Source organism: Candoia aspera, chromosome 5, assembly GCF_035149785.1.
Source record: "Candoia aspera isolate rCanAsp1 chromosome 5, rCanAsp1.hap2, whole genome shotgun sequence".
Classification (NCBI taxonomy): domain Eukaryota; kingdom Metazoa; phylum Chordata; class Lepidosauria; order Squamata; family Boidae; genus Candoia; species Candoia aspera.
Window position 1 is genome coordinate 49,819,678 of NC_086157.1, and position 22,906 is coordinate 49,842,583.

General features: G+C 41.1%; 1 protein-coding gene across 3 annotated transcripts in view; it reads left to right on the forward strand.

The window, feature by feature from the left end:
- The first annotated feature begins 211 nt into the window (after nt 1–211).
- The window catches only part of PDK3 (pyruvate dehydrogenase kinase 3), a 674,093-nt gene continuing 651,398 nt past the window's right edge, over nt 212–22,906 (forward strand). For 2 of the 3 annotated variants that reach the window (XR_010068065.1, XM_063305199.1), the window contains exons 1-2: nt 213–561; nt 18,818–18,959. Coding sequence is in view for 2 of the 3 variants with exons in the window: in XM_063305199.1 (XP_063161269.1) it covers nt 456–561; nt 18,818–18,959 (248 nt within the window). In the remaining variant the exon portion in view is untranslated. Of the gene's footprint in view, nt 562–18,817; nt 18,960–22,906 lie in introns of all 3 variants that reach the window. The other variant, XM_063305200.1, reaches the window with a different exon arrangement.

A 22,906-nucleotide genomic window follows, 5' to 3' on the forward strand; every position in this document is an offset into this window, starting at 1 on the left:
AGGTGGGCGGCATTCAGGAAAGCAAGAGGGCGGCCGGAGGATGTTGGCTTTTTGTTGCCCAGTCAGAAGGCTGGGTGCGCGTGGAAGGTGGGCGTTTCTTAAGTAGCCGGCGAGGACTGAGCAGCTACGGGAGGGGGGAAGCATAACGCGTCTTCTCGTTTTTTCTGTAGGTTAAGATAGGGACGGAGAGCGGTGTGGCGGACGAGGCGGCAGCTGTTGCTGATGCTCGCGCTTCTCACGCGCGCCCGACTGGCCGTGAGGAGCTGCTAACCCGTTGTGACAGTTGCGAGCGTCTTCCCGCCCCCTCCTCGCGCGGTTTATGTGCGTGAGCTTCCGCGCGCGTCGCCAGACAGTTGCTTGGCCGGTTCGACCGGGGCCCTGTCGACGGCCGTGGCGGCGGTGGCGGCCTGGCGTATCTGCCCGCCTACGCGCTTCCTCAACTCCTGCAAGGAACCATGCGGCTATGTGGGGCGCTTCTAAAAAGCCCCATTCCCAAACAAATCGAGTACTACTCTCGCTTTTCCCCGTCGCCGCTCTCGATCAAGCAGTTCCTGGACTTCGGTGAGTGATCCAACGGCACCTGTGCAGGCGCGATGTCACAAGCAAAGTGCGTGCACCTTCTATCCTCTTCTCTCCCTCCAGCCAGCCAAGAATTTCGTTTCAGTCTGGCCGGAGAGGAAGATCTCTAGGATACCTCCCCTCCCCGCGGTGTATGACGTCATCAATATAGGGTAGGGGCTGGAGACCGGGCAGTGGAGCAGCGGCATCTGGGGTGAATAGGGGCTACGGAGTTTATCTGAGCGCCCCTAATTGAGTGAGGAGCGTATTAGATTGTGGGAACTCAGAAGGCAGTTTGGAACCTGCTGCAGAAGATACAGAAGCTCAACAGATGGTATTTTTCTCTGCTACAGTGAGTGAGGAAAGCTCCCCTTTATTTTCTGGGTCGTATAACTGCTTCGAAGTTCTCCATAGGTCTCTCGTCCCGATAGTGAATTGGTGGTGAAAGCAAATACTGCTTTACAGCAGCCTCTCTCAACTTTTTGACCCTGGAGGAACCCTTGAAATATTTTTCAGGCCTTAGGGAACCCTTGCATGTTCAGGCTCAAATACAGACCACAGGTTAAAAAATTATTATATTGGTTTCATGTGTAGGCCTGTGCATATGCATTAACAGTGTTCTTAAACTGAAAGAATGGAACTTACTTCCTTAATGTGAAGTTGCCCGAATTTGAAAGAACCTTTCTTGGAACCCTAGGGTTCCCCGGATTCCTGATTGAGAAAGCCTGCTTTGCAGTGCTTTGTCAGCACTGTGCATCTTCAAACCATTTCATGGGCCTGTTATGTGACTGAATTTGGGTTTCCTAAATCCTTTTTCCTTCCACTATGGAAGAACTCTTTCAAGTCTCATGCTTTCTCTAATCAGAAATTGCTACGCTGCCCAAACTAGGCAATCAACCATGTTTTTACTCAGGCCTGCAAACCCTAGATTAGAGTTAGTACTACTTGTGTTTTCAGTATTGTGCTAGTTATGCAACAGTCTTCAGTCATTAATCTTATATATGAATTTTGAAATTTAATCTGTATAATTTTATATTTGTCTTTTGATCCTACAGTACTTGGGTTTCAGTACTGTAGCATATTACAGGAAATCTGCAAATCAAAGGAAATTGGGTTACAAGAAGAAAAGAATTCAGGGGAAACAAGAATGGATTGGCCCTCAGAACAGTTCTGATTAGAAGGGTCTTTTGAATCCTTTACTTTGTGGTTTTAAAGTGAGATAACCTAGCGGGCAGCCTGATCAAAACCAATTTAAACATAATTTGACTTACGTGCAGAAGTTTCTAGTTTCTAGTATTTTGATTTAATGTGCAGAAATGAATTTGAAAGTTTTGTGTAGTGCTGTTTGATTTGGGGAAGTCAACAACTCATTATTATGTCTTTTTCAAAAACTAATTCCTCTGCCATTCTGGGTTCTTAACACTGCATTTCTTTCTTTTCACAGTTGTCATTTCATTGTTTTTAACTACTGCCATACTTTGTTTTAAAAACTTTTTTGCCATTCTTTTTAGTTTTGTTTCAGTTCAACTCTGCCAAGCTGAAGCTCATATATATTGCTCCTAATACTTACTAAAGCATGTAGGCTATAATTGGCTTTTCTGAATCTGAAAAACCAGAAAACTCTTACCAGTTTAGGTAATATACACAACATTCTTAGTACATAATTTAGTGTTTACTTAAGGGGCCTTTTTTATTATGGTCTTAAGAGATATTAGATATTATTTTACTATAGCAGTTATAGCATCTGCCAGCTCACATCCTATGATGTTTAATCAAGGTTCAAAGACTAACCTAAGATAAAGCATGGCATCTGAACTTAAAGTGGCTGCCATTTCTGGGTACCATTAACTGGAATTTGAAACTGATAGCAACTGGCTGTGGTTTTAAATTTAGTTTGAAACTAATGGGAAAGGTTCTGCCCTTCTCTGGTCATTGCATCTGTTTTAAAATAGAGGCTGGCTATTTTATGTATTTTTTTTTCCAGTTACCTCTTTTGGGAAGGCTGCTTAGGTGTCTTGGTCACACAAATGCCAAACAGTTGCCAGTCTTTTACCAGCTTTGAAGCTGAAGAGCTGATAGGAGTTCTGCACAATTCTAGAAATAACTTCCATTCACCTTTGCAGCTTTAGAATTGAAATTCTCTTATTGAAGTGTAACTGAGGTAGTAAAGGATAATGATTTGCACTGGGTATTTAAAGCAGAACATTAGATTGATCTGTATTTTTGAAGTACAACTGAAGAATTACTTGTAGAGTATTGATTACCATTCAGATATTTTGGACAGAGCAAAAGTTGAGAACAATTAGTTTTGCCTTAAAACACACAAGCAGTACAATTTTACAACATTTATCTCTTTCTCTATAATTTACAGTGGTTTTCTGTGTTAATTTATAAGGAATCCTAGTCTATGTCTGTATTGGTGTTTCCCATATGTTGATTTTAGAATGTCCATGTCCCATAGTCACTTTCTAAAGCAAGCAGTCTTAATTTGGGTTCCATGAACCCATTGGGGGGGCCATGAATTTAGATGGGAAAGAAGTTACAACTTTATTTTCACGATTTTATGCATTTAAATACATTTTTTTTCTGAAAAGGGGTCTGTAGATTTCACCAGATTCTCAAATGGATCCATTCCGCAAAAACTTTGAGAACCCTTGGTCTAAATATAAATCTTACATCTTTTTCTCTTATTTCATTCCATAGTCCTTTCTCAGGATTATATTTTATGCAGAGTTTTAGGCAATAAGAAATTAATCCTTAAGAGGTTACAATACTTTTGTGATATGAATGAATATAAGGAATAGGTAAATCACCTAACATAATACATTAACATTCATTTCTGTATTCAGAATTATTGGAAACCTGAAACTGAAATGAACAGTTACCTTTATTATCTAAATGGAGTGCATATCAGCAAAAGTAGTAACTATTTGGAAAGGCTTCAGACTCCAAGTTTCTAACACTGACTTAATCCAAATGTAAAGATTAGATTATCTAACCAGCCACATTCTACTTCTGAGGGTTTTTTTTAATTGTAAAGGATGAAGAGGTACTTTAGTGACTAAAAATAATAATTCTATCAATTATAATACATTTATCTGAAAAATAGCAATAAATAATGGTTTTCAGTAGTGCCATCAACAATGAAACCCTTGTATATGAGCAAAAAGTACTAGCCAAACTACTGAAAATTTCTGAAAAATACTCAATTCATACTGCTCATACTGAAAAACAGTTTCACTTTTTAAATTTTATGAAACAAAAATATTAAAGTATGTGTAACTTCTCTGATTTGCAAAACAAATATGACAAAAGAGACTTTAGTATAGTTACCATATTCATTCATAAATGTTTTCAAGATCAGATTTTGTTTTGTAATATGGACCAAGGTCATGCCCATATTGACTTATTTTGTACAGTAATATATAAATACTTTTTGGTATAACTGCAGTTAACTTCTTCACAGTTACACTTATTTTAATAAAATTTGCATACTATTCACATAATTGTATGAAATTATTCAAAGACACATGGAAGCAAAACTCAGTAAGCTTATATCAAGAAAGGTTTTCCTTTCCTTCATGAATGCATCCTCAAATTCTTTCACATCTATTCCTGAAAGGGTAATGGTGGCTGTTTTACTTTGGATCATAGCACTTAGGATCTTAAAATGAAGAATAGTGAAATTCATCCTGAAGTAACTATTTATTTATCTATCTCAAATTTGTCACTGCCCATCTCCTCCGACCGGAGGGACTGGGCGGTTTACAACACACAATAAATAGACAATAAAAACTCAAATAAAAACACAGTAAAATTCCAATAAAATCCCATTAAAAACCAAAACAATTTCTTAACTACCCCAGCTCATAAAATCCAGATGGCTATCATCTCTTCCACCATCATGTAGGAGGGGCACTTCAAGGCACCAGCCAACCCCAAGTATGTCGGTTCTCCTCCCTGCCCCAACCTGGTGGCAGAGCCAGGTCTTCAACTTCCTCCGGAAGGCTAAAAGCGATGGGGCTAATCCTACCTCAGGGGGCAAGATGTTCCAAAGGGCGGGCGCTACTGCCAAGAAGGCCCGCCTCCTGGACCCCGCCAGATGGAATTCTCTTATTGACGGGGTCCACAGCATGCCCTCTATGCATGAGCGGGTGGGACGGGCTGATGATATGGGGAAGAGGCGGTTCCTCAGGTAACCTGGTCCCATGCTATGTAGAGCTTTAAAGGTGATAACCAACACCTTGAATTGGACCCGGAAGCAAACTGGTATCCAATGCAGCTGTCAGGGTCAGTCTCGCTTCGCAATAAGACACAGACTCACTTAATGGGTATTAAGGATTTCTGGTTTATTGGAATGATGGCTGACAGAACGAAAAACGGGAACGGGGGTGATGGTGTGGAGGTGCCCCTTTTATACCCTCTTGTAGTGCCCCGGGCTCCTCCACCCTACATTGTCCCGATCCCTCTTGATGGGACCCTTGATGGCTGCCTGGGCGTTTTCCCGGTGTCTTCCTTTGTCCCCCGGATTCGGTTGTGTCCTCCAGGGCACCAGGTGCGGCTTATCTCCATTCTTCCGATGTCCTTCTATTCAGCCGTCTATGGGTCCATGGGTGTGGGTGCTTTTGGGTGCTTGTTTTAATCCCTGGTTTAATTATCTCCTTCCTCTATTTCTTAATGATCATGATCCACGTTGTGAGGCTCTTTGTGCCTTGCAACGAGGTCATGACAGCAGCTCATGTAGCAAAGGTGTTATGTGCGCCCTTCTAGGGGTGCCAAAAATAGCCCGCACAGCCACATTCTGGACCAGCTGAAGCTTCTGGATACTCTTCAAGGGTAGCCCCATGTAGAGCGCATTGCAGTAGTCTATATGGGAGATAACAAGGGCATGAGTGACCATCCGAAGGGCTTCCCAATCCAGGAAAGGGCGCAACTGGTGCACAACACGAAGCTGTGCAAAGGCCCTTCCAGCCACAGCTGCCACCTGCTCTTCCAGCAGGAGCCATGAGTCCATGAGGACCCCCAGGTTACACACCGGGTCTGTCTGGGGCAGTGCAACCCCATCCAGAACTAAAGATGACAAAGTCCTGGATATGGAGGAACCCTTAACCCACAGCCACTCCGTCTTACCAGGGTTCAGCCAAAGCCTGTTGTTCCCCATCCAGACCCCTACAGGCCCCAGGCACCTGGAGTGGGCAGTCAAAGCATCACTTACCTCACCCGGGATGGAGATACACAATTGAGTATCATTGGCATACTGATGATACCTCATCCCGTGGTGACGGATGATCTCGCCCAGCGGTTTCATGTAGATGTTAAATAGAGGAGAGAGGACTGAGCCCTGCGGCATCCCACAAAGGAGAGGTCGAGGGTCGGATCTCTCCCCCCCTATCACCACCGACTGGGGCCAGCCCTGGAGGAAGGAAGTGAACCAGCGCAAAACTACGCCACCCACCCCCAACTCCCTGAGCTGACCCAAAAGGATACCATGGTTGATGGTATCGAAAGCCGCTGAGAGGTCAAGAAGAGCCGGGATGGATGCACTACCCCCATCCTGCTCCCGCTGGAGATCATCCATAAGTGCGACCAATGCTGTTTCTGTCCCATATCCTGGCCTGAAACCTGACTGAAAGGGGTCTAGATAATCCGTTTCCTCCAGAATCCTCTGGACTTGTAATGCCACCACTTTCTCAACCACTTTCCCCAAAAAGGGGAGGTGGGAGACTGAACGAAAATTATCCAGTACAGTAGGGTCCAACAATGGTTTCTTGAGGAGGGGTTGTACTGGTGCTTCGTTAAAGGCAGCTGGAAACACCCCCTCCCTCAAGGATGTATTAGCCATCGCCTGGACCCAACCACATGTCACCTCCCGAGCTGCTTTCACCAGCCAGGAGGGACATGGATCTAATTGGCAAGTGGTGGCTTTTACTGTCTGGAGGATCCTGTCCACTTCCTCGGGTCCAACAGGATCAAACTGTTCCCAGATAACATGGTAAGTACGATCCCTTGGTATCTCCACAGACCCTGCCTCACACTTGGAGACTAGTGTGGAGAGGATCCGAGCGATTTTGTCTTGCAGATGCTCCGAGAACTCCTCTGCACGGCCCTGCAGGTGGGTCACTGCACCCACCTTCGCCAAAAGGGATTGAGTGATTTTAAATAGGGCCGTTGGGTGGCATTCTGCAGACGCAATAAGAGAGGAGAAGTATTGACACTTCGGCGCTTTTATCCCCACCAGGTAGGCGTTAATAGCGGCTCTAACCAGTGTTTGGTCGGATTCGGTCTTTGTCTTCCTCCAGTGGCGCTCTAGACGTCTCTTAGTCCTCTTCAAAACCCTCAGCTCCTCCGTAAACCACGGGGAGCATCGAGTGTGATGAGGCAAGAGAGGTCGCACAGGTGCGACCCTGTCCAAGGCCCCAGCCGCCTCCCTATTCCAGGTGGCGGCCAGGGCCTCTGCTGGACCGTGCAGCAGATCCCCGGGTATAACCCCCAGCTCCCTCTGAAACTCTACTGGGTCCATCACTCGCCGGGGGCGGACCAATTGAATGGGTCCTGCCTCCCTGCGGAGGGGGGTGGCATAAGAGAATCTCAAGGCCACCAAGGCATGATCTGACCATGACAATGGGGATAGCTGTAACTCTCCCCTCAGGTCACATTGCCACTGCTCCGACAAAACGAAATCCGGGGTGAGGCCACTGTCTCGAGTTGGGTCGCGAATAATCTGAGTCAGGCCCATGGCTGCCATGGTAGCCATGAATTCCCGAGCTGCCTCAGAGGTCCGCCCCAGGGAAGGCAGGTTGAAGTCCCCCAGAACCATAAGCCTGGGGAACTCCACTGCCAATCCTGAGATGGCCTCCAGCAGCTCAGGCAGGGAGGTTGCCACGCAGCAGGGAGGCTGGTACAGCAGCAACACTCCCAACTGCTCTTGTGCACCCAACTTGAAAAACAGAGTCTCACAACCAGCCACTTTTGGGGCAGGACCCCTGAAGGCAACCAGAGACTCCCGGATGACAACTGCCACCCCTCCCCCCCTGCCCTGGAATCTCGGCTGGTGCCATACCGTAAACCCGTCTGGGCACATTTCCGAAAGGGGCACCCCCCCTTCAGGGCCCAGCCAGGTTTCAGTAATACATGCCAGGTCTGCCCCCTCCTCAGTGATCAAGTCACTTATGAGGGGAGCTTTGTTGTTAACAGACCTGGTGTTAAGTAGCAACAGCCGAAGACCAGGGCTCCTGTGGGTCTGCTGACCAGGGCCTGGGTCTGAGCACAGAGGGCCGGAACACGCCACCGGCAACAAACACCAGGGGCGTCTTCCCCGAAGATGGCCTGCCCTCTGGCTCCCACCATAACCTACCTGTCCCCTACCTGTCACCACCTCAATAGTATGGCCCGCCCTACAGCCCCCAGAGACTCCAAATCCACCTAGCCCCATTCCAGCACTTCTGGAGTCTCCCGCTTGGAGTAGCGGTCCCTCCATCCACTCACACACCTTCACACATACACAGTTACCCACAGGGCAATGGCAAGCCCTCTGGCGCACCAGCTCGCGCTCTTGGTGCCATCTGGGCCCAGCCATCACCCACCCATGCATTCTTCAATCCCAATGCTCCCTGTTTGGCCTCTCTCACCGGTCGGCCAGGGGCATCTCATTCGCTCCCCCTCACCTCCTGCCTCTCACTCAGGAGGTGAGTGCTTTCCCACACCATCAGACACTTCCTGACTCCTCCCTCATCTCTCACCCCAGGAGGGAGTCCTCATTCACACTGGAGGGGCCCCAACAGCTCTCCACCGCTTCTGGCAGGTAGGGAGGGGATGGCCCAGATCTCTTTGCCCAGCTCCCTCGACGTCCTTGGGGCTACAACGCCAAGGCCTATAGCCTTAGGCCTATCCGGGGCTCTCTCTGGTCGGTCAGTCAGTTCACTGTCTAGCTGGTAGTCGACCTGCTCCACCAAACCGGGCCTCTAGGTTTGTTCCGCCGGCTCGCTGTGCTGCTGGGCTGCTGCACTGCTCATCTGCTTTGCCAGGCTGGGCCTCCAAGGTGGGTCTGCAGGTCTGTCTCACCACTGGTCTGCTGCACTGCAGAACTGCTCCGCTGGGCTGGCCCTCCAAAGTTGGGCCGTCGCACCACTGAGCCGTCCGTCTGCTGCGACGCCAAACTGTCCCACCAGGCTGGTCCACCGAGGCCAGTCAGCTGGCCTGCAACGCTGTGGATTCAGCGCGCCGTCAGGCTGCTCCCCCGTGCCTCCAGGCCGCCAGGCCACTGTAGACCACCATCCCGCAACCCCAGGGGTCGCCCCGCCGACACCCCTCATGCCATTTGAGCCCTCCCGAGTCCAATGTGCCGCCAGTCTGCGCCGCCAAACCTCCAGGACTCTCCATGTTGCTTCGCGCTGCCGGGGCTTGCCCAGGTCCGCTGCTCCTCGCCGCTCCATCCAGGGCCCTCCGTCCAACCCCGACCCATCAGGTATGAGGGCCAGGGAGTCTAGAAATCCCCCTCCAAAACCCCCTGATCAGGTGAAAGCCCGGGGGGGGGGGACCCAGGAGTCTTCCTCTTAGAGCAGCGATCGGCATCGGAGTTTGCTCCCGGTCGCCACAAACTATATTTAGAAAAGTTTGATTCAGGTATATTAATCAGTGAGCAACAATTTTGGATAATAGATTCTCAGAGTATATCATAACTAGTTGTAATTACAGCATTAAATCTGTAACTGCTTCAACACAAGCCTTTCTCTGTAAGAAAAGAGGTCTGGCATCCAAACTTATCTAAATATCATGGTCATGTCTGTACAGTATTTTTTTTGGCAATAATACAAAAGTGATTGGCATTGCCTTCTCGATTTTTAGCTTGGATTCCCTTCTCCTAAGCTTTCCTCAGATCTGCAGAGCCCCACCTGCCCTCATCCTCATTGTGGATTACTTTAAATTTCGCTCCTTCTTCAGACTTACTAACAAGGGAATCCCTGTTCCCATGAGTGTTATTCCCAGGATCCTTGGAGTTACTGGACCCTTGGCAGTGTCAAGGTCCCAGGAAACCACCTCAGATTCAGGGACCCAAGTGTTGGACTGCAGCTTTCATCAACTTCAACTTGGTCAGGAGTGTTGAGAGTTGTAGTCCAACATTATAGCTTAAGATCGGGTGTACTATGGTCAGCGTGTTGATACCTTAACACAAAGTTATATATTGTGTCATCAGTACACCGTAGAATAAATACATTTGTAAACATGTCTTTCACATGAATATATACATTTTAAAAACAAGCATACTTATAAAATAATATATGAAGGAACCATTATTCACTGGTTAGTTAATGTTCAATATTAAGCTCACATAGAAGCAAAAGATACCGTATTAATATTTATACACATACACTACTTTTTTACACATTGATAGGCAAAGTAATTTATAACAAAAAGTTGAAATGTCTGCTCTTTGGAGACCAAAATTGATTGATTGAGGTTGGATTTTGCAGCAAGGCATGAGGTGAGAGACTGTTGTGTTGTAGTTCTGACGGAGACATGGCTGAGGTCATCTGTTCCTGAGGAGGTGGTCAGCATGGAGGCGCTGATGATGTTCCGACAGAATAGGAGCCACGCTCTCAGTGGGAAAACCCAAGGCAGTGGTGTATGCATTTATATTAACAGATGGTGTACCAACTCAAAAGTAATCTCAAATCAGTGCTCACCTGATGTGGAGTTTTGACTATCAAATGTAGACCTTTCTATCTGCCTAGGGAATTTACTGTTGTTATTACAGCTGTGTATATATCCCTGTCTGCAAATATGAAGGAGGCCTTGAAGGTCCTTTATTATACCATCAGTGACTTGCAAACTATCTACCCGGAGGGTGTTTTTATTGTAGTTGGGGACTTCAATCAGGCTGACTTGAACACAGTCCTCCCTCATTTCCATCAGTATGTGGATTTTGCAACTAGGAGTGGAAACACACTGGACCTAGCCTATTCTAACATCAAGAATGCATTCAAGGCTTCTCCATGCCCCCATCTTCAGACCATCTTACTGTAATGCTAATTCCAGCAAACAGGCCTTTGTTAATTTGAGAAAAAACCGATTGTGAAGCAGGTGAGAGTCTGGCCCAAGGGAGCAATGGAAGCATTACAAGTCTGTTTTGAGTGTACAGATTGGGACATATTTAAAGAAGCTGCAACGAATAATCAACATACTAATGTGGAGGAGTATGTTTCATCTGTATCTGCATATATTCAGAAGTGTACGGAGGATGTTAAGAACATCACTATACGGGCGAATCAGAAATCTTGGATGACTCATGAAGTACATGTAATGTTGAAAGCGAGGAATGTGGCTTTTAAATCTGGTGACGGGGGCACTCAGAATGGCAAGAGCTGATCTGAACTGGGCTATAAGAACAGCAAAGTAGGCTTATAGTCAGAAAGTCCAAAATTTCTTTTATGATCCTAGAGATACCAGGAGTTTGTGGCAGGGTATTCAGACCATCACAGATTACAAGGATATTTTGTCATCTTGGGAGGAGAATGTAGATTTTCTTAACGAACTTAATATGTTTTTTGGCAGGTTTGAGGCATTTAACAATATCCCTGCAAAGAAGGCTGTTCCTCGTCCTGATGAACAGTCACTTATCCTTGATATAGTTGATGTCCAGAGGACCCTGAGAAGAATTAATATGCGGAAAGCAGCGGGCCCAGATAATATTCCAGGGCGGGTACTTAGGGACTGTGCTGATCAATTGGCCAGTGTTCTCACAGACATCTTTAATGTTTCATTGTATCAGGCTGTGGTCCCGGTATGTTTTAAGACTGCAACCATTATACCTGTGCCTAAAAAATACGATCACATGTCTTAATGATTATTGCTTGATAACACTTATTCCTATTACGATAAGGCTGATAAAGGATCATATTGTCTCCAGACTTCCTCCATTGTTTGATCCACTTCAGTTTGCTTACCGGCGGAACCTCTCTGTAGAGGATACAATCTCCTCTGTTCTCCATTTGAGCTTGGCACATCTAGAGGAGAAGAACAGCTATGTGCGATTGTTGTTTGTTGATTTCAGCTCAGCATTTAATACAATCGTTCCTCAGCATCTGGTAGACAAACTGGGTTCTTTGGGTTTTAGTACTCTTTTGTGTAACTGGCTACCTGACTTACTGATAGACCCCAATCGGTGCGAGTTGGAAACAGTATCTCCAGCCCTATTTCCTTGAGCATCAGTTCTCCTCAGGTCTGTGTCCTGAGCGCATTGCTGTTTACTCTGATGACCCATGACTGTTGTGCCAAGTTTACCACCAATTCCGTTGTGAAGTATGCAGATGATATGGCGGTAGTGGATCTTCTCAGGGATGATAGTGATTGGGCTTAGGGGGAGGAGGTGAAGGGTTTGGTGGATTGGTGTAATAAAAATAGCCTGGTTCGAAATGTTGATAAAAGCAGGGAGGTTATTATTGACTTTAGAAAGAACCAGCCCAGCCATACACCACTCTTTATTAATGACGTAGCTGTGGAGTCAGTCAGCAGCATCAGGTATCTGGGGGTGCAGATAATGAATAGTTTGACTTGGTCTCTTAATACTGCATCTCTGGTAAAATGAGCACAGCAGCGTTCGTATTTTTTGTGCCGGATGAGGAAAGCACAGCTTCCACCTCCCATCCTTCTTACTTCTATAGAGGCACTATAGAGAGTGTATTGACCAACTGTATTTCTATCTGGTCTGGAGGTTGTAGTGCCTCAGATAAGAAGTCTGTGCAGTGGGTGGTGAGGGCAGCAGAGAAGATAATTGGGATCTCACTGCCTCTCATCCAGGATATGGCACATACACGCTGTCTGTCCAGAGCCCGAAATCTTGTTAGTGACCCACCCCTGTTATGGCTTGTTCTCCCTGCTGCCCTCTGGGAAAAGGTTCTAGTGCATTTGAAGTAGAACAGCTAGACTTGGTAATAGTTTTGTCCCCATGGCTATTAGACTCCTGAACTCTTAATAATCCCTTCTCACTCCATGGGTACACATGCTGTGTGTAGGACTGATATTTATTAGGGATCAAGATTAGAGGAGTGGAATGGGTAAAGAATACATGTTACATGTTATAGTAATTATGGTATTATTTTTTTTGCTCGAGCCAATTGCAATGAAATTTCATTTTAATGTACACTTTGGTGTATAGTGAAATGACAATAAAAGTTTATTCTATTCTATTCTATTCTTCTATTCTAAACATTTTAAAATATGACAATTTAAATTGATATCTCCAAATTCTAGAAGCTGGATGCTGTCAGTCTTCACTGATTTTTTTCCTTGAATTTTCTACTTAATTAATGGAATTTTGTACTTACTATTGGAAGTGAGTAGATGGAAACTCTAGAAAGCTAGAAAGAAAAGTATTAGATTTAATAGTTTACTGAGAGTGATAATTGAGAAGTACTAAGCTAAATATTTGGTTCATGATCCTTAGGTATGGCTAACTTTGGGCTAGATGGTAGAATAGGTTTATTTTAAAAAAATAATTGTATTAAAGATTATAATTCAATAGTAAAAATAATGAAGAAAAGAGAAAGGGTAAAAAGTGCAAAGGAAAAGAAACAGAGAGAGAGAGAGAGAAAGGTAAAATAAAGAGAAAAGAAATATATAAAGCAGTGACTTCCAAACTTCATCACAAGTATAAATAATTTTAGTAACTTTTCACCTCCTTTTAATTTACAACCAAGGATCTCTTCATTCTATGTCCCATCTCTTATCTATAAACAAATCCATAAAGCATCATCATTTCAGTCCTGGTATCAGCAAAAGTCCATTAAGGGTTGCCAGAAATAACATACCTATTTTAACCTTGATCAAATAAGCTAACTATATATTCCTTCCTTTTACTTCTAACAATCTTTAGTCCATTTTTGTAATAGTGTAGAATTGATTTAATTTCTTTTTTGCCCCTTATAAGATTCATCAGGATTCAAGTTTTAACAAACCTCTTTTGTAAATCCAATGTAGAAAAATTATCCAGGTCACTCTTTTGGTTTATCATTTGTAATTCCCTTTTGATTTTTAAACCATTGACCAATTTCTTTTATATGTCCAATGAGACATCTTTTTCCATATCATTCTTGTAGCCTGTCATTTGTAGATCTACTTTCATTGTCAACTCTGTCTCTGTCTTGTCGAATAAAACTTGTTCCTCTTCTGCCATTTCTCCCATAACATCTTTTGGACACAGCCTATCAACAGAAGCAAACATCACTATTGATTTTATTGATATTAACTTCTGATTCTCTTTTTCAAGTTTCCTTCAGTATTTCCAGTGTTATATGCTGCATCATTCTGTAGCTGTTGATCAGGTTTATGCATTCTTCTCCTTTAATTAAAACCTTTAGTTCCCTCTAGTGTCCGATTTTTAAAATTGCTTATCTCTATTATGTGTTAGAAAAAATTCAAAACAAGTCCACTTGCCCATGGGAAGGAGTCTTTATAATTAATTCCAAAATCTTATTTCAAATTTATCTGGACCCTTAATCCATTTATAACTTTCTAAAATCAAAATCTTGTTTAGCTTTTTGCTGTTTATTTCTGTTTTTTAAAAGTTCTTAAGCTTGTAATTAAAATTTTCTTTCATTAAGGATTAAAGGCAGACTCACCTTGTGAGTGTTTTCAGACTTGTTGATCTAAAGGTCTCTAAAAAGCTGAAAAGTAGCTAAGAAGCAGAGCCATTTCAGTCCGCCATTTCTTTCTCCAGAAGTCCCACTGTAGAATTAGGTTTAAATCCTTTCCAGTATTGGAGTTTTTCAAGATTGTGAAGACCTAGGAATTGATACATAATCTCTTGTGTACAGCATGCATGACTGTAATACTGATATGCTTATACATGAATGTGAAAAATTCAATTAACCTTGTCTTTAAATTCACCCTACAGGACTGCTGTCAGCTTATTTCTTGTAGATATATTTTTAAGGGAGAGTGTAAACATACAATTTGACTTTCATAGCTCTTCTTTTGCCCTTGAAAAATACTTTAATTCACTAATCAAATAGAAACAATCTCTTTAAAGAGCTGCTTTTTGTGTAGTATAGCTCATTCTGGCTAAAAATGAAAAAGAGTCCCAAGGTATGGTTATAGTTATATACACCAAGGAATGTTACATAGGAATGATGAACAAAGCAGTGTGAATCAAACTGTGACCTTTATAACAGGAATCTAATATCTAATAATCTTGTGGGATGACCTTACTGTGGCTATTCTAGCACATCTACATTCTTTTCTACTAACGGGACTGTAACCTGCCTTAATTGCAAATACTAACACCATGAACCATAAACAATGGCATATATCATGCCCATATAGTGCTTCCCTTCACACCAAAGAAAAAGCAACAGTCTGGTTTCTGTTATCTGTCCCTCTTCTCTCCAGTGTTATCAGGTGGCTCTGATTTGCCTGCTCCTTTCTGTGCCTTTTCTCATGTACAGTTCATCCCATGTACAGTTCATCATACATGACACCCCTCCGCACTGTTGTTCATTATTATAGTAAACTCCTATATTTGTAGTTGGCATTGACGAGAGGTCATTTTTAAGTGGGATCTACCAACCAGTTTTTAAACCACATTTTCAAATCCTTGTTTTGAGGCATTCATGGTTAATATTAGTAACACTGATGCTGGAATGATGCTTAATTGCATTTAGGTAAGGGAGGACATATTGGCTTCTAAATGTGATTACATAAATGTCAGACTTTTTTCCTGGCTGGTGTAGAAAGTGGTAGCTACCAAAATAGGTTTGTGTGCATCTGTGTATGTATATATAATCAATTTATCTGTAAGGGGTTCTTAACACTAATTGTATTCTGGCTAAGGCAGAATCTTTCCTGCAATATGAAAAGCTTGAGATTTTATGGAAGAGGTAATAGTTCAGAGAATTGTAAAGGTTGATTCCTTGTGATGTCAGGACTGACATGCCTAATTGGAAGAATAACTGGTTGAGATCCTTACTCTTTCAGCAGACCTATTAATTTCAGACAGATCTGATGGCTTTAAATCTTTTTTATTCTTTCCAACCCAACTGAATGTTGGAAAGAAATTATGTAAAAGGGCTCAGGACTGTGTCAGCAGGATAACTTTCCAAAAGCAGAAGAGAATAGGGACAAATTAGGTACAGTAAAGAGAAACTGGTAAAAGAAAGCTTAAGTTCAAAAATGGCCCAGATCCAAATAAGGGCTGTGGAGAAAAAAAATATTCCAGAAAGTGCATCCCTGTGGGAGTGACAGTTGGATAGTGATTTGGTATGCTACTGACTCTTCCATTCTCAGTCTCCTTCCTTCCTCCCTCCTGGTCATTTGACCCAGAGCAGAGCATACACTGCCAGCCCTGTGTTTCCATTATACATACATATCCCCAAACAGGAAGACACAACATGAGGGGAAAACAGTCACAAAAGCAATACGTATGTACCCACGCTGACGAAATCCTGCCTTCACTTCCGCTTGCTTCTTGAGTGCACCCACCCTGATTAATTTTTGGCAAGGAAATGCACATGCACACAGAAACACAAATGCGACTTCATTATGCAGAAGAAGTACGGCTATTGTTGGTAAGGGATTAGAAAGAATTCTAGAACCCGTGCTCTGCATGTTTTCCCAATCCTAATATAGGTAATTTCATGGCAGAACCTGATTTGCATTTTATATCAAATTTAATCTTAAAGGTTTTCTAGTTAAAAGAAAAAAAATCCTCAATTGCGGATAAGTATGGAAAAATATATTAATACTTGTAGGATCATATCTAAAACAAAATATTGCTAAATTATAACAAGCTGTTATTAGCCATACCTTAAAGGAGCAAGAGGAAATATATACATAAGAAATAACTGATTGGGTTCTATCCTGCCAATGTACACTTATCTGTGAACAGATGCCAAATGATGTGCTGTTGGACTGATTATAATGGGACTGCCTTAAAAAGTGTGACCTTGATTGTGCCAGTTGCACTACACTTAAGGATTTTTCAAATTGCAAATCTTAGTTATTATATGCATAGCAATGCTTTTAACATTATTTCCTGGGCTGCAAGAACATAACTTAATCAGTACCTTGCAGCACTTGTTCATTTTTCAGGCAGTTGTCTTTTGTGACTATGACTAATGCATTTGCAATCTTTCTTTTCCATAAAGTGGAATACTGACAGCTCATTAAGGTAAAACACAGGTCTGAGTTCACCTGGCCTTTTTGAATATTATTATGGAGGGGTCTGCTATTAAGGAGGGGGTGAGCAGAATGAAAATGGGTATAGTCTCTAATCTGAAATCTAAATATCTGACTGTTGGGTGCTATACTGTATAGAATGGTCAAGTTCCCTTATAGGAACAGTGAATAAATGTTAACAGATCTTTGATAATTTGAAGATAAAGTTGCAATCCAGCACCCACTTGACTGGGAATAGGCCATATTAAGCTTATTTCTTAGCTGAGTGTGTAAGATTATGCTTTAAAGTTATAACAAAGTTAAAGCTAAAGGCCCATTAATTTCATGAATATGAGGCACACAGTGCAACCCTTAATTTTCATTAATTTCAATGGAAATGTTTTATCAAACTTTCTCAAGTGTCCCCAGCATTTTAAGACTGGACTGTTCTTCAGAGTTTAGTTTTTCTTTTATCACACGCACTTTTCCAGCCCAGAACCATTGGTCTACTCTATAGCAAACATGTAGAAATGCATGGAATTTGTTGGTGTATGTAAGTGTGTGTTCTGTGATACTAGTCTATCATTGCAGAGAAATTGAACAAGACCTACAGTATCTGTCCATTCCTAAAACCATCCACATACAAAACCATCCGCATAGAGACAAATCAAATGGCATCTATTAGACATGTATTATACCATTAAAATCCTTTTAATATTTGTTTTCAAGATAAGTAATTTGAACCAGTCAGATTTATTTTGTTAATCTTTATGGTTATGTGCTGCATGTAAATTAGCATAGTTGAAAATATATAATTAATATATGAAGCTAAATGCATTCACACCGTCCAATCTTCATCAGAAGCAAATAGAAGCTAATTAAAGACTGCATTAGCCTATGCTAGTTTATCCAGGTTTTGAGAACTTCAGGAGGACCTTTTCTTGGTCCCACAGTAAGAATTAGTCTACTAAAAACTTTGATATACAGTACTAGACGTTCAGAGCATTGAGGCCATGCTATTGGACTCAGTTGCCTTAATAATTGCATTGATAATAATATCTGAAATATAAGAAATTCTTGTATGTAGTTGATGATTTTGTTGTGGTTGATAATTCTGGATGGACTTTGTATATTTATGTAGTACATATCAGGTTTTAATCCTTGAAGTTCATGATATTTCCCAGATCTTAATCCTTTAGAAAATGACATAGTCTGTATAATAAAAGAAGCTACAATGAATAGAATAGAATAGAATAGAATAGAATAGAATAGAATAGAATAGAATAGAATAGAATAGAATAGAATACTTTATTGGTCAAGTATGATTAGACATACAAGGAATTTGACTTCGGTGCAAGAGCTCTCAATATATTTACATAACATCAAAAAATAAACAATAGTAAGTAATGTTATTTACTAAAACTATACAATCAAGAAAAAAAATGAAGGAAATAATACAGCTATTAACTAACACACACTCATATTTAAAAGGAGAATTAAGGGACAGTATACTGCATCTGTCTAACATATGTTGACATTTAACAGAGCATTACTGGTCACATCTTAGCAGTCATGTCTTATCATACATTATCAATGATTGATAATTTTTTTCTTTCTTGATTGTATAGTTTTAGTAAATATTACTTACTATTGTTTATTTTTAAAGCAGCCAGGGATGATGATGAGGTACAAAACTCTCTTAAGAATAGCAACTTGCCATGGTCAGTGGGCTTTAAAATTGTAGGGGACCCCAGTCATTCTTTACATTTTAAATTGCAAAGGTTAAGTTGCTTGTTCCCAAGTGGACACCCAAGATGCAGCTAGATACCAATATTTATTTGTAGTTATTCAGTTAAAAATAAAGTATCCAGTAAGGCAAAGGACGTACGTTTGAAGTTAATATCGATTAATGCAATTAATTGGTGTTAATACATAATATAAGTTGGACATGGAATTCTAACAATCAGACTGAAATAATATTTAGTAAGCAAGAAGAAAACTTACAGTGATAAAGTGCAGTCTTGATAAATAAAGCGTATTTTAATATCTTATTTGTATTTTCTAAGAATGTTTCAAGACAGAAAAACTTAAAGCTCTTTTCTTCTCACAGGGCGTGATAATGCATGCGAGAAAACATCATACATGTTCCTGAGAAAAGAGCTTCCTGTGCGACTTGCTAATACTATGAGAGAAGTAAATTTGTTGCCTGACAACTTGTTGAATAGACCTTCTGTTAAGTTGGTACAAAGTTGGTAAGTGCTGAGTAAAAAAAAGGCCTACAAAATAAACATGAGTTGCACAACAAAAATTAGTTACAATGTATTTGTATATAATTAATTCAGTAGCTGTGTTCCTCCTCCATTCTGTACTTGCCTTGACTGTTCCTTGCCCATGTGCATTTTAGCTTTTTTCTTACTAGGAAACTTCAATTCCCTTTTTTCCCTTGGCCTTACTGATAGAAGCCCTTCCCTGTCCTTGCTATTCCCCTAACATATTCCAATGCTCTTTTTTGTACAAAGTTCTGCTACAACACATTAAGATAATTTTTTGTGCATATGTATGTGTATAAACATGCATGCATGGATGTATTTATTATGTAATTCTTGCAGTAAGATTAGCCTTTGCCACTGAAGATAACTTATGTTTTCAAGTAAGTTGAGCCTTCTTTACAAAATTATTTTCCCATACCAGCTTACATTCTGCCTCTTCCTTTTTAAACCTAATCCCTCAACTTTGTTTCCAAAGTTGTTTTATGAAGGTGTTAAATATCATGATTACAATATTAGGCCTATGCTCTTATTGCCAGAGTGTTCAATACCTGCCCCACAGCATCATCTGCAATCAACCCTCAGAGAAGCATTGGAGTTACTAAAGCCCATCCCTGCTAGGTGATGCAGAAAAATATCATATTTGATGATACAGAATTTTATTAAAAGGTCCAGCAGAACCAATAGAGAATGTTCTCCCTGTCTAGTTCTAAGTGTAGTTAATCTGTAAGTGTAGATGCAACCGCCTCAATCCTAAATCTAGGCTTGAAACCAGTTTATAATGACCCTAGATAATCTATTCTATCCAAAAGCCTCTGGAACTGAGATAAGGGCTGCAGACCAGTTGGAAGTTGGAGACATCTAGAAAAGGCTTCTTTAACTGAGGTTTCACAATGCCCCTTCAAGTGTGGGTAGTCTAATATCTCTTTCAAACGGTGCATTTAGCATTCAGTGTTACCACTTGTCCAAACGTCCCCTGGTCACCTTAATCATTTAATTATAGAAATTGAAGTATATCTGCTTAGATGGATATTAAAGTGCTAAAGATACATCATAAGGATTTGTGATAAACAGAGTAAATGTGAGCAATTTTAATCTCAGATGACTAACAAGGATGGTCAGAATAGTCAAGAACAATTATTTCAGCTGCTTTGGTTATTTCCTTGTCCTAAAGATTAACTAGTACTTTGAGAGATCACCACTTGAAATGATAGGAAATTCCCTCAAAGGTTTTCAACTCCTAAAGATAAAAAATTCCTCTGAACATAAATCTCAGCAGATAATGCTGTGTTTGATTAGAGACCATGTACTGTTCTTCTGTACCCAAACTTGTCAAGAACAAAAGTTAGAGTATGTCCTGCAGTATCACTGTGAATAGTCACATACTTGCTGTGAGAATTGGGAAATCCTGCCCTGTCGTATCAGAATACCTTCCCCATGGATGTTATTCAGAACTACTGGTGTGGGACATTGTGGTACTATAATCAAAGCAGGCTCTTGGGCAACAAAGTGTGTAATACACCAACGGACACCCATTTTGTCCTCTCCACCTAACCTCAAGGAAACGAAATTCAAAACTACTGAATAGTGCATTCATCAAACTAATAGAACAGTGGTAAATCACAGCAGATCTTTTCCCCCGTCATTACCTTAGCTGATTCTTTACAGAAAATCCTAATGAACAGATCCATTTTACCCATCCCTTTTGTCTAATCAGAACTTCAGAATACATTTCAAGCCAGGTTCCTTATTCAGAATCAAGTTCTGAATGGGCATGTTTTTCCCACTCACACTAGTCAAGTTTAAATAAAGAGTATTGCCACCAAAACCTCAGGACTTTGGAGGACAAAGTAGATCCTCTTCACCTGTCATCCCTTCAGGAAATAGACTCCACAGGAAGATAGTACTGTACCTTATTGCAGAATCTTGCAAGCCTGATTGTGCTTCACCTTTCCTCCCTCTGGTATCTTATACTCTCATACTATCTCAAATAGTATTCAGAAGAGACTCTGCCTCTCTTCTGAATACTATTTCAGGACTTAAGGAATGTTTCAGCCCTCTTAGCTTACATAAAGGTTCTTGCCTATTTCCCTCAAGGCCATCTACCTGATTCTCTACACCACCACCCCATGGTATCGGATCTCCACCATATCTCTTTATAACCAATACATTAATTGTGGTAACATGTCTCTGCTTGACCATAATATAAAGACAGACACATGATAACAGGAAGAAAGCAAGAAAGACCCAAAGAGCTTTGAGTGTGCAGAATTGACTTTAACCTATCTTTCATAATTTCTCAGCAAATGGCATTTGCCCTAATTCATCCTTATTGGCAGGAAGGACAGAAAAAATAAACATTCACCTTGCCCTAACTTTATAGCTCTCCCTCTTACAGAAGCCGATACAAATAAAGAGGAAATATTGCTCCCTAGTATTGCAAAATAATGACAGCTATGATTATCATCCTGCTTACCTTCAATGATGGTCTAATCTGACTGTTTCTCTATATCATACATACACATTCATGCATATACGTATTTGTAATATTACCATACTTTCAAAGCAAGAATAAAAATACTCCCCTGGAACTTTAATTTTTCAGTGGCTGTAGCTGATAGTTTTAGCAGGTTAATCTGCTTGTCCTATATTTTATCAGAAGGATGGTGAAAATTGTGACGAAACATAATCAAAGAGATCATTATGCCCTAATTCAGTGGCTCTTTGCATATGGAAGTTCTTTTAAGCAATAACCACATCTCCTTGTTTTGGATGAGGCCCTTCCTACGGCTATCTGATACCTGGCATGCATTGGAAATAAAGTTCTACTTATTTACGTCTCTCTCTCCATCGGAGGAAATGATGGCTAATAAACTTCATATACACCACTAGCATCAATAAACACATACTCTTTTCCAGGAATGGAAGAGATCCTACCTGACAATGTAATTTTACAGTACACAGCATTAATAGGGGGAGGCTATACTGTAAATATAGGGGAAGATTAAGAGAGTTAAGCAGCAGTAATTAAGATTAGTGTGGACAAATGCATTTTCAGGTATAGGCTGCTTTTTAGTTTATTATAGGATACATTAAAACTTTGTAGCGTTGGGGTAGATTTTATGCTAGGAGTTTTCCATTTGTCATATGTTGTCTGAACTTTTCAGGGTGTGGTAAATGTAAAAGGAAAATTTGAAAATATAATGAGTAGAAGAAAAATTAAAGGCTTTAAAAAAATAATTTATATACATTATGTATTTTTCCTGTTAGAAATTAACAAAATTATAAATAACAATATGGAAACTCAGAGATCAAAAGTCATATCAGTATGAAACTTGAGAATAAAAACAGTCCAAATAAGTTAATCGAAACAAAAGTTTCTAAGGCCCACCAAAAAAGGAGAAAGAGGAAGTTTGGTAATTTTGGAGTATTAATTTGCCCATATATTGCTTATTTTACTCAGTATTAAAGAATAACAAAGGATAATGCTAAATACTTAGAATTTGTGTACCGTGATGTAAGCCAATAATTTTAAGCTGGTAACTTTTTTAGTAATCAGTAGTAGTTAGTGCTTTTCATTAGTTGAGGAACAATTTATTGAATAGACACACCTAATCACGTTTTTGTTCAGAGCAGCATTTCCATGATTAGTACTCCATGGATGCAGACTTTAGCTCCTACAGTCCTCATGTAGCATGGCTTTTGTCATGCTGACTGGGGAGTATGAGAGTTGATTAAACATTTATGAAAAACAGTCTGGGTGAGGCTGGTTTAGATAAACAGGAACAAAACTGAGTTAAATCAGACTTGCTCTCAAGTAAATTTGTGAACCCCAAAGCCCGCATGATTAATTCGTATTTCAGCAGGTCTCTTGTCAAAAATCATTGCCATGGTTTTACATGTTGAAATAGGAAACACAGGAAAAATAATTT